The sequence below is a fragment of the Geotrypetes seraphini genome, chromosome 1 (assembly GCF_902459505.1).
Source record: "Geotrypetes seraphini chromosome 1, aGeoSer1.1, whole genome shotgun sequence".
Classification (NCBI taxonomy): domain Eukaryota; kingdom Metazoa; phylum Chordata; class Amphibia; order Gymnophiona; family Dermophiidae; genus Geotrypetes; species Geotrypetes seraphini.
The window spans coordinates 126,501,184-126,513,909 of record NC_047084.1 but is presented as its reverse complement, the minus strand read 5'-3'; the positions used below and the strand labels follow the sequence as shown (position 1 = coordinate 126,513,909).

General features: G+C 43.9%; 1 protein-coding gene across 3 annotated transcripts in view; it reads right to left on the bottom strand.

Annotated features, from left to right (window-relative positions):
• The window catches only part of USP53 (ubiquitin specific peptidase 53), a 262,672-nt gene that overhangs the window by 197,331 nt on the left and 52,615 nt on the right, over positions 1-12,726 (bottom strand). For all 3 annotated transcript variants that reach the window (XM_033938073.1, XM_033938084.1, XM_033938093.1), the window contains exons 4-5: positions 5,741-5,854; positions 5,572-5,654 (exon numbers count right to left, since the gene is read on the bottom strand). In XM_033938073.1, coding sequence (XP_033793964.1) covers positions 5,572-5,654; positions 5,741-5,854 — 197 coding nt within the window. The remainder of the gene's footprint in view (positions 1-5,571; positions 5,655-5,740; positions 5,855-12,726) is intronic.

Genomic DNA, 12,726 nt, shown 5'->3' with positions numbered 1-12,726 from the left:
CACAGAGAAAAGCCGGCAAAGAAGTAACAGTTGGCTCCCTCTCCTCAGTCCTTTCTTCAGTATCGACGGAGGAGGGTAGTATTAAATTGCTTCTGCTGGTAGGTATATAAGTTTCTGCACCGTCGGCATTAGTTTTTTTGCCGAAATCGGCTCGAAGGGGAAAACTTTTTTAAATCACCGTTGCCTAGTTGAGAGGAGCGCCGCGATCACACGTCCATTTTGTGTGCGCGGTAAGCCACGCCCCCTTTTCATTTTTTTTTCAGATATATTAGTGAAAGGAGGAAGATAAAAAATGGAATTGCTAGGCTAAAAGATGCTGGGAACAAATATGTGGAGAGTGATGAGGAGAAAGCAAATGTGCTAAACAAATACTTCTGTTCTGTGTTCACAGAAGAAAATCCTGGAGAAGGACCAAGATTGTCTAGCAAATTTACACCAGAAAATGGAGTAGATTCTGCGCCATTCACGGAGGAGGGTGTTTATGAGCAACTTGAAAAACTGAAGGTGGACAAAGCGATGGGACCAGACGGGATCCATCCCAGGATACTAAGGGAGCTCAGAGAGGTTCTGGCGAGTCCTATTAAAGACTTGTTCAACAAATCTCTGGAGACGGGAGTGATTCCTGGGGATTGGAGGAGAGCGGATGTGGTCCCTATTCATAAAAGTGGTCACAGGGATGAAGCAGGAAACTACAGGCCGGTGAGCCTCACTTCAGTTGTTGGAAAAACAGAAACATAGAAACATAGAAAAAAGCGGCAGAAAAGGGCTATAGCCCACCAAGTCTGCCCATTCCATGTATCCCCCCCCTGAGTTTACTCACTTAAAGATCCCACGTGAGTATCCCATTTTCTCTTAAAATCCGTCACGCTGCTGGCCTTTATCACCTGGAGTGGGAGTCTGTTCCAATGATCCACAACTCTCTCGGTGAAGAAATACTTCCTGAAGTCGCCACGAAACTTCCCTCCCCTGATTTTCAGCGGATGCCCTCTGGTGGTCGAGGGTCCCTTGAGCCGGAAGATATCATCTTCTGACTCGATGCGTCCCGTGATATACTTATACGTTTCAATCATATCTCCCCGTTCTCTTCTTTCCTCAAGTGAGTACAGTCGCAATTTCTTTAGTCTTTCTTCATACGTGAGATCCTTGAGCCCCAAGACCATCCTGGTGGCTGTTCGCTGTACCAACTCGATTCTCAGCACGTCCTTTCGGTAGTGAGGTCTCCAAAACTGAACGCAGTACTCTAAGTGAGGCCTCACCATGGCTCTGTACAACGGCATCACAACTTCAGGTCTCCTGCTGACGAAACCTCTGCGTATACACCCCATCATTTGTCTTGGAAGTGTAATGGAAGTGTTGCTGAAAGAAAGGATAGTGTACTTCCTAGAATCTAATAGGTTACAGGATCTGAGGCAACATGGCTTTATTAAAGGTAAATTGTGCCTAACGAACCTGATTGAATTTTTTTGACTGGGTGACCGGAGAACTGGATTGAGGACATAGGCTAGATGTAATTTACTTGGATTTCAGCAAAGCCTTTGATACAGTTCCTCATAGGAGGCTGTTGAACAAACTTGAAGGGCTGAAGTTAGGACCTAAAGTAGTGAACTGGGTCAGAAACTGGCTGTCGGACAGACGCCAGAGGGTGGTGGTTAATGGAAGTCGCTCGAAGGAAGTAAAGGTGACTAGTGGAGTCCTTCAGGGTTCGGTGCCGGGGGCAATCCTGTTCAATATGTATGTGAGTGACATTGCTGAAGGGTTAGAAGGAAAAGTGTGCCTTTTTGCAGATGATACCAAGATTTGTAACAGAGTAGACACCGAAGAGGGAGTGGAAAATATGAAAAAGGATCTGCAAAAGTTAGAGGAATGGTCTAATGCCTGGCAACTAAAATTCAATGCAAAGAAATGCAGAGTAATGCATTTGGGGATTAATAATAGGAAGGAACCGTATATGCTGGGAGGAGAGAAGCTGATATGCACAGACGGGGAGAGGGACCATGGGGTTATAGTGTCCGAAGATCTAAAGGCGAAAAAACAGTGTGACAAGGCAGTGGCTGCTGCCAGAAGGATGCTGGGCTGTATAAAGAGAGGCGTAGTCAGTAGAAGGAAGAAGGTGTTGATGCCCCTGTACAGGTCATTGGTGAGGCCCCACTTGGAGTATTGTGTTCAGTTTTGAAGACCGTATCTGGCGAAAGATGTAAGAAGACTTGAGGCGGTCCAGAGGAGGGCGATGAAAATGATAGGAGGCTTGTGCCAGAAGATGTATGAGGAGAGACTGGAAGCCCTGAATATGTATACCCTAGAGGAAAGGAGAGACAGGGGAAATATGATTCAGACGTTCAAATACTTGAAGGGTATTAATGTAGAACAAAATCTTTTCCAGAGAAAGAAAAATGGTAAAACCAGAGGACATAATTTGAGGTTGAGGGGTGGTAGATTCAGGGGCAATGTTAGGAAATTCTACTTTACGGAGAGGGTAGTGGATGCCTGGAATGCGCTCCTGAGAGAGGTGGTGGAGAGTAAAATTGTGACTGGGTTCAAAGAAGCGTGGGATGAACACAGAAGATTTAGAATCAGAAACTAATATTAAATATTGAACTAGGCCAGTTACTGGGCAGACTTGCACGGTCTGTGTCTGTGTATGGTCGTTTGGTGGAGGATGGGCAGGGGAGGGCTTCAATGGCTGGGAGGGTGTAGATGGGCTGGAGTAAGTCTTAACAGAGATTTCGGCAGTTGGAACTCAAGCACAGTACCGGGTAAAGCTTTGGATTCTTGCCCAGAAATAGCTAAGAAGAAAAAATAATAATAAAAAAAAAAAAAATTTAAATTGAATCAGGTTGGGCAGACTGGATGGACCATTCGGGTCTTTATCTGCCGTCATCTATTATGTTACTATGTTACTGGATCCCCACACCAGTAAGAATCATCAGTAACTTATTATTTGCTGCAGATATTTGGCATTTAGCCCTCATACACATTCCAAAAACCACCGTGTCATAGGACAATGCCACATGACTTTCCATCATTAGGTTAACTTGATCCCAGATTGATATCCAAAATGCCTGAATACATGGACAATAAAATAAGATGGTCTAAAGTTCCAACTTCAATTTTACAATGCCAGCATCTATTAGACTTAGAACAATCTAATTTTTGTAATCTAGTAGGGGTCAAGAATGCTCTATGCAACAAGAAGAACCATGTTTGCCTAATAGATGCCGACATCGTACCTTTAATTCTCCAAGACCAAATACGTGGCTATTGAGATGCATTAATCTGATGCTTAATCTCAATGCTCCAAATATCTCTTAATCCATTTTTAGGTTTCTTATTCAAATAATTAGATATAATTTTATACCACTTTGCGGCATGGTGTCCCAGAAAATCTGCCTGGAAACATAAGAATTCTAAGCTGTAATGATCATTTAAAGATTTTCATTCAGGGAACCCCACCTGAATAGCCTGCTTCAATTGCAACCACTTATAACTTTGTTATTTATTCAGACCATATTTATGTTGCAATTGTGAAAAATCAAGCAGCTTACCATTATCAATTACTTCCTTTAAGTATCTTATATCTTTTTTAATCCAATCCTTCAAGACAACCTTAAACCCGCCTATTTGTATCTTGGAGTTTACCCAAATAGATTGATGTGTCGATTTTAAAATAGAATCAGGAGTTAATTTGTCTACAAGTCATAATGTTTTCCAAGTATCCATTAATACTCTATTGTCTTTACATATTCTAGGCATTTTTATACTAAGCAGAAGATCAAGCCTAAGTGGAAATATAAGTGATCTCTCCACCCATAACCATTCTGGTAGTTGTTCCAAAAGCTCTGGGAGGACCCAATACATACCTTGGCGCATGATATAGGCCTGATGATACCTATAAAAATTGGGGAAATTTACCCCACCCTCCTCAATTGGCCTTTGTAGAGACACTAGAGCCACTCTTGCAATTTTACCCAGCCAAATAAATTTAACCAGAATACTATTTAACTTTTTATAGAAAGACCCCTGAAAAAACACTGGTATCATTCCCAATTGATAGCAAACCACAGGCAAAATCATCATTTTAACAGTTTGAACTCTTCCCCACCATGACAAATGCAAAGGATTCCATTGCTCACACAACTCTGTTACTTTTTGTAATAAAAATTTTTCATTTATTCTCATTGTCTCTTCGAGTGTCTTATTCAACCAAATACCTAAGTACTTTATTCCATCCTCTTTCCAAATAAAAGGAAAAGAATCAAGTATACCTTTCGTACAATGCACATTTAAAGGTAAAATCTCTGATTTAGTCCAATTTATTTTGTATCCTGAGAATTTTCCAAATGTATCTATTACTTCAAGTAGACATGGAATTGTTGTTTCCGGATTCCTCAAATGAAGCAAAATATCATCTGCATAAGCGGATACTTTATACTCCACTCCAGCACATGGAATACCCTGTTTGTCCTTTGCCTGTCGAATAGCTAATAACAAGGGTTCAAGACGGCGCAAAGCCCCAGCCGACGCCGCTCAGCCGAATTCAGTCAAGGTTTCTGAAGGTGGCAATATACCAATGAAACTGGTAATGAAGGTGCAGCAGTGCGCTCCATAGAGGGCAACCTCGAGAATGAGTGTTCCCATGAAAGGAGACACGCTTCGAAGGTCTTGTAGAGGCTGGCATGACTGCACTCGATGCCTGGAATGCCTGAGATTCAGCCGGCGGCACTACTGAGGTAACGCACCTAGGAAGGAAAGAAGAGACTTACCCAAGGATGGAACCCATGAGGGACAGCAGACGGGACCAGAGGGATTAGACGAGGCCGCCACTGGGGATCGAGGCCACGTCAGCTCGATTCCAATGAAGGAAAAGAGCCCGGCCATTCTACTCACACGAGTAGAGAGAGTAGAATGGCCGGTGAGAGGCCAGGGGAGAAAGAAAAACACAGCCGCAGCCAAACGAGGACTAGCGACAGGGCCGAAGCCCATGAAGGGCCCACCGGAGGAAACCAGCAGGAACACCACAAATGTTTTTTGGGGGGGTTTTTTGTTTGTTTTTTTAAAATAAAAGGAGCTCCACACAGCGACTTAAAGAAAAATAAAATAAAAGAAAGAAAACCTTGGTGCGAGAAGGCAAGTAGGAAACGGCAGAGCTGTAGAACAGGGCTTCTTGGCTCCGCAGAAAAACAAGAACTGAGGCCATGCTGAGGAGACACGCGCCCTAACTCGGGCGGGAAGGCACACACGCATGCACGGTACACTCGCAAGTTTGAAGATCTTCAAGCAAGTTTGCTTGCGAGAGCATCCGATCGGGGCTCCGTGGATGACGTCACTCACATGTAGAGAATATGCTGCCTGCTTGTCCTGGGAAAAAGGTAGTTACCCTTCCAAATTAAGTTACAATGTATGCACAAATTCCTTTTTTCTGAACATGCTTTTCACAATATTTATATTTAATTATTGGGTTATTTTGATTTATATTTTTCTAATTTGTACTGAACTATTCTTTATTGCTACCAGATTCCAGCCACAGACATCTATGCTTAAACCAGGTGACTGATAACAGAAAACATCTCTTACCATAGAGCTGTGGTGGAAATGTACCGTACAAACTCCGTGAAAGGGAGCGGATCTGAGGAAGCCCCACAGCTGCGACAGACACACTGAAGGAAAAAAAAAAGGAAAACCAGATTAGTCTGAGGACAGTGAAGCAGCTGAAAGAACGTAGAATAAGATAAACATTTCTAACCTGTTCATACAAAGTCATAGCAAACTTCTGGTGTGTGATGCAGGCTTTAGATGCACACATATCTCCTTTGATATTTGGCACAATGTGAAAATGAATCCGCTCAAGTATGTTCTCCTGAAATAATTGTAAGTTACATGTTCAGATTATTATCATGTTCTGTCACATAGAGCTTATAAAACTATGCTAGAAACATAGAAAAATGACAGCAGATAAAGGCCAAATGTCCCATCCAGTATCTCCTACTCTCCCTAAGAAATCCCACATACCTGACAAAACAAAAGAAGCCTGGAATGATCAATGAAATCTTACAAAAGCAACAGATTCCATACCATTTAGTCCAATACACAGCACCCCCCCCCCCCCCTTCAATTCTTATTGGGTCAACATTCATGGCTGAACTTCAGTTCAGGAAGCATAAACACAGAGTCATCTGAAGGTATAATACCCCACAGCGCTGATTGCTTTAAAGGTGACTCAGCGATATAAAAAAGTAGTGGTAAATGGCATCCGCTGATGAGAGGAATATTTTGGGGAGATTGGTCAGGCTTACCTTTTGGGATCTCAAACTACTGATCTGGCCGGTGACTCTCGAGCTCGGCTGCTTGTTGTTTGCTTGAGGTGTGCTTGGTGTATGGATGTTGTGGTTTGTATGGATTGCTTGCGCTGGATAGTTTTGTAAGCGGGATGAGTGGGAGACTGTTGCGTGCGGGGTTTCTACTTTTGACAAAATGTTTTTGCTGTCTTTGTTATCTTTAGGAGGTTGATTTTTTTTTTGTGCGCCTACCAGGACCCGATTTGGCAGGGTTCTCCTCTTCTATTAAGCTGACTTTGTATTTATCTCTAGTGGCCGTTTCGATTGCACCTCTCCTGTTGTACAGCATTTGTATCTACCAATGTTTTACTCTTTTCCTGTACCAGTTCTTTGGACCTCTGCTTGGACCTTGTTGTTTGTATTTGACTGCTTTCTCAATAAAAACTATTTAAAAAAAAAAGGAAACAGGATACCCTAATTTGTTAGTATCAAATGAGATGAACAGTTGGGGATATGTTCTATGAGGTTTGTTCTGTCGATATAGCAGGCCAAAACACGTTTACAGTCCAGAGTGTGAAGTGCCATTTCTCCTGCATGAGAATGAGGTTTGGGGAGAAAAACTGGAAGCACAATCGACTGATTGAGATGGAACTCCATGACCACTTTTGGTAGAAACTTTGGATGCGTGCGTAGAAAGCATGGGTGGGATATGGCTATACCGGGATACAACTTACTTCGTCGAGACAGTGAGGGCAAAATGGGAGGAGGGGTAGCACTATACACTAAAGAGGACATCTAAGTTACCAAAATCACAGATGTTAAGTACACCGGGGAATCCCTCTGGGTGAATTTGGCTAGGGGAAAGGACAAATGCCTGTATCTTGGTGTAGTATACAGACCTCCAAGACAACAGGAGGACATGAATATAGAATTAGTCAAAGACATTGAGAATATCACTTTGCGTGGAGACACAATATTGCTAGGAGACTTCAATATGCCTGATGTGGACTGGAACAAACTTTCCACTACGACCAGCAGCAGCAGGAAACTATTAACCTCTATAAAGGGAGCGAGACTCAGACAAATGGTATTTAGGGACCGGACGATACTGGACCTGATACTCACCAACGGAGAAAGTGTCACAGAGGTCTCGGTAGGTGATACGTTGGCCTCCAGTGATCACAACATGATATGGTTCAACCTCAGGAAAGGGTTCACTAAGTCAAACACATCAACCAAGGTCCTCAACTTTAAGGGCACAAACTTCGAAAGCATGGGAGATTTTGTCCATCGGGCACTGCAAAACCAAGCCGAAACAAATAATGTAGAGGTAATGTGGTCAACTCTGAAATCAACCATACACGAAGCAACCAACCGCTACATAAAATCAGTAAATAAACGGCGAAGAAACAATAGACCACATTGATTCTCTGCGGAGATCTCAGACCTCATAAAAAAGAAGAAAAGAGCATTTATCTTCTACAAACAATCAGGGAAGCAAGAATCTAAGGAAGACTATCTGGCCAAGTCTAAAGCAGTCAAAACAGCAGTCAGAGCCGCCAAACTCCGAATGGAGAAGAATCTAGCGAAGAACATCAAGAAGGGTGATAAATCCTTCTTCAGTTATATTAGTGACAGAAAAAGAAACAGATGGGATAGTACGTCTTAGGAAACCTGATGGGAACAATGTAGAATCTGACTCTGATAACGCCAAACTTTTAAATGAATACTTCTGCTCAGTCTTCACTTGCGAGGCGCCGGGATCCAGCCCTCAGCTGCAGACAAGGGAAAGCTAGGAAGACCCGTTTCGTAATTTTGAGTTTACACCCAGCAGTGTCTACTATGAGATAAAGACAAAAGGTGAACAAAGCTATGGGACCAGACAAACTACACCCCAGGGTGCTCAGGGAGTTGAGTGACGTCCTGGCGGAATCGTTATCCGCGCTCTTCAATCTGTCCCTAAGTACAGGAAGAGTCCTGGCTAACGTCATTCCACTCCACAAAAAGGGATGCAAGACCGAGGGTGCGAATTACAGACTAGTGAGTCTCACATCGATAGTGAGTAAACTTATGGAAACACTAATCAAACGCCAATTAGATGCGATCCTGAACGAGGAGAATCTACGAGATCGCCATCAACATGGTTTTACGAAGGGAAGATCCTGCCAATCAAATCTGATCAGCTTCTTCGACTGGATAACAAGAAAGCTGGATATAGGGGAGTCTCTGGACTTCGTGTATTTGCACTTCAGCAAAGCGTTTGATAGCGTCCCACACCGCAGGTTATTGAGCAAGATGAGTTCGATTGGATTAGGTGAAACATTAACTGCATGGGTTAAGAACTGGCTTAGAGATAGACTTCAGAGGGTAGTGGTAAATGGTACCCTCTCCGATACGACGGAGGTGATCAACGGAGTACCGCAGGGCTCGGTCTTGGGCCCGATCCTATTTAACATCTTCATAAGAGACTTGGCTAAAGGGCTTCAAGGTAAAATTACATTATTCGCTGATGACACCAAACTATGCAACATAGTAGGCAAAAGCACAATAGACAAAAGCACAGTGCCCGACAAAAGCACAGTGCCCAACAGTATGACGCAGGACCTACTCCTGCTGGAGCATTGGTCAAAGACTTGCCAACTAAGCTTCAATGCCAAAAAGTGTAAGGTCATGCACCTTGGCAGCAGAAATCCGTGCAGAACTTACACCCTAGATGGTGAGATCCTAGCAAGGACTGTAGCAGAACGTGACTTGGGGGTGATCATTAGCGAAGACATGAAGACTGCCTATCAAGTGGAGAAAGCTTCATCCAAGGCCAGACAAATCATGGGTTGTATCTCTAGAAGCTTCGTCAGCCGTAAGCCCGAGGTCATAATGCCGTTGTATAGATCCATGATGAGACCCCATCTGGAATATTGTGTAAAATTCTGGAGGACACATTATCAAAAAGACGTGCTGAGAGTTGAGTCGGTTCAGCGAATGGCCACCAGGATGGTCTCAGGACTCAAGGATCATTGATTCCACATTGTCCTTCAATGACCACCTCCAATCCTTGGTAAAAAAAAAAATGCTTTTTTCAGCCTTCACATGCTTAGGAAAGTTAGATCCTGCTTCCATCAAAAACATTTTACCCTCCTTGTCCAATCCATCATCCTCTCTAGATTGGACTATTGCAACTCTATCTACTTAAGCCTAACTAAGAAAAACCTCCACAGACTCCAACGGATTCAGAATGCCGCGGCCAAGCTCATCTTCGCTAAAAGTAAATTTGACCATGTCTCCCCGCTCCTGGTCAAGCTCCACTGGCTTCCGATAATCGCCAGGGTCCATTATAAATGCGCCTGTTTAGCTTTCAAAATCCTATATGGTATCCTCCCTCCTTTTATCCCTCTTTCTTGGAATTCCTCAAACCCTAATACCACCAGATCCTCCCACAAATTAAAACTATCCTTCCCCTCGCTAAAAGGCATTTCCCACACAGGAAAGCTAGTGACCTCCCTCCACTTCAAAATCACTGAGCTTTGGAACAACCTTACCTCCCCTCTTCGGAACTTGAGCTCTCTCCAAGTTTTCCGCAAACATCTGAAAACCTGGCTTTTCTCAAAAAATGTAAGTCTCCCTCCAACTTAGGAATCAAGGAAACTCTTATATCTTGGCTTCCCAAGTCCTCTAAATTTTCTTCACACTTCTACCTCTAACCCTCTGTTGTAGTTCCTTCCTATTTCTCCTACTGTGAACCGCGTCGAGCTCTACGAACGTGGAGATGATGCGGTATACAAACTTAAGGATTAGATTAGATCTCCCGTATGAGGAACGGCTGGGTAAGTTGCAGCTATACTCATTCGAGGAACGCAGAGAAGAGAGGAGACATGATCGAGACGTTCAAATATGTCACGGGCTGTATCAAGGTGGAAGAAGATCTCTTTTTTCTTAAAGGACCCACGGCAACAAGAGGGCATTCGTTGAAAATCAGGGGAGGAAAATTTCATGGCGACACCAGAAAATATTTCTTCACCAAAAGGGTGGTTGATCGCTGGAATAATCTTCCACTACAGCTAATTGAGGCCAGATTTTAAGAAAAGATGGGATTGGCATGTGGGATCTCTTCACGGAGTAAGTTAGGGGGTGGGTCATTAGTGTGAGCAGACTAGATGGGCCGTGGCCCTTTTCTGCCGTCATTTTCTATGTTTCTAACTCGAAGGCATCATAGGCCGCCTGAAACATATAGAGGCGAAGCTAGGAGAGAGTCTCTTAAAAAATAAGTTTTTTGGCAGCTTTCGGCAGTGTGCTTCTGTCTTGTGCTTAATTGTCAGCGCTGGATTGTCGGCATACGATTATCCCGTCACCGTGAGAGGTGGTTTTACATTGAATAGACCCTTCATGAATCTGGAGACCAAAGGATGAGCCGTGAGAGGTTTACCTTCGACTGGAACATGAAAAGCTGTAATAGCACTGAGATGGATTCTAACAGAAGTTGATTTGAGTCCAGAGTTGGAAAGATGGAGCAAATAGTCCAAAATAAGATCAACTGATAAAAAGTTGGATTGTGATGATGATGAAGCAGATACCAGGATGAAAATCAGATGAGCTCAGCCCAAGAGATACCAAGCTGTCAGGTTTAATGACTGCAGGTTGGGATGAAAAAGAGCCCTTTGATTCTGTGTAAGCAGAGAAGGAAAGATTGGAAGAGGTATGAGTTCCCTGGTGCTGAGTTGAAGTAGAAGGGAGAACCAGCACCAGGCCACTGAGCCACTGAGCAGCTATGAGTATCATGGGGCTGACTCCTGCTTGAGTTTGAAAAGAGTTTTCAATATGAGAGGAGTGGAAGGAAACACATTTAGAAACATTTGCGTCCAGTTCTGTAGAAATGCATCTGCTTCCAGACGGTGAAGTGAATAAAGTCTGGAGCAGAACTGGAGCAACTGGTGATTATGGGGAGCTGCAAACAAGTCCACCTGAGGAGTGATGGACTGGAGGGCATTTGAGCCGAGTGTCCATTCGTGAGGTTGAAGAATTCTGCTCGCCTTGTATATAGACTAACCTGAGTAAAAGGCTGCGGGCTGTCGCCCAAAGCCAGATCTTTTGAGCCTCCTGACAAAGTGGAAGAGAGTCCATGTCTCCTTGCTTGTTTTTGTAGTACATTGCTATTTGATTGTGCGAAGGAGGACTTGATCGCTTAGAAGATGATGGAAAGCTTTCAGTACATAGTATATTGCTCTGAGCTCTAGCAAATTGATGTGAAATTTGCATTCTTTGGAAGTCCAATGGCCCTGCGTTTGAAGACCGTTCATGTGCACCCCCCAGGCATACGAGGAAGCATCCGTCGAGAGCACCTGTTGATGAGGAGGTAGATGGAAAAGGATACCTCTGGAGAGATTGGAGGAGACATTCCCCAGTGGAGCGACTGTAAAAGAGATGAGGTTTCAGAGATATGCTGTGAGAGCCGATCTGTCACCTGAGACTACTGAAAAGCGAGGGCCCACTGAGGAGTGCGAAGATGTAGCCTTGCAAGTGGTGTCACATTAACTGTGAAGGCCATTTGGCCTAAGAGAACCATCATGTGCCTAGCAGAGATCTTTTGGAGATGAAACCTCTGCTGGCAGAGATGAAGCAGAGCGGTTAGGCGGTCTGGAGGAAGAAACGCCTTGAGAGTAGTATCAAGAATGGCTCCAATGAACTGGAGTTGTTGAGTCGATTGCAGAAACAATTTGGGGAAATTGATCTCGAAGCCCAAGGCTTGAAGGAAAGAGATGGTTTGAGTTGTCGCCCGTCCTACTTACTGAGATGATGAAGCCTTGATCAACCAGTCGTCCAGGTAAGGAAAAAACTGAAGACCATGAGATCGGAGGGCCACTGCAACACAATCAAGCACTTCGTAAAGACCCTAAGAGAAGAGGTCAGGCCGAACCGAAGTACTTTGTATTGGTAATGATGCTGATTCACTTGAAAACGGAGGTATATTCTGGAAGCCAGATGGATAGGTATACGAGTATAGGCTTCCTTGAGATCCAGAGAGCATAGCCATTCATTCTGCGCCAATAGGGGATAGAGAAGGGCAAGAGACAGCATCCGAAATTTCTCCTCGATGAGATATTTGTTGAGATTCCTGAGATCCAGAATGGGCTGCAAACCTCCAGTCTTCTTTGGAACTAAGAGATAACAGGAGTAGAATCTGGTTGAGTTGAGAGCGAGGAACTTCTTCAATGGCACTGAGAAGAAGCAGGGACTGTGCAGGGTTTGAAGCAGACTCTCTTGGTGGATGATTTGGAGGAAGGGTGTGGAATTGAAGAATGTAACCCTGACAAATGATGTTTAACATCCAGAAATCGGAGGTGGTGAGCTCCCAACAACTGATATAAAGCTGCAGTCACCCCCCTATGGGCTGTGGCAGAGGATGGAGAATGTGTACTTTTGGCTATAAGAACATAAGAATTTGCTGCTGCTGGGTCAGACC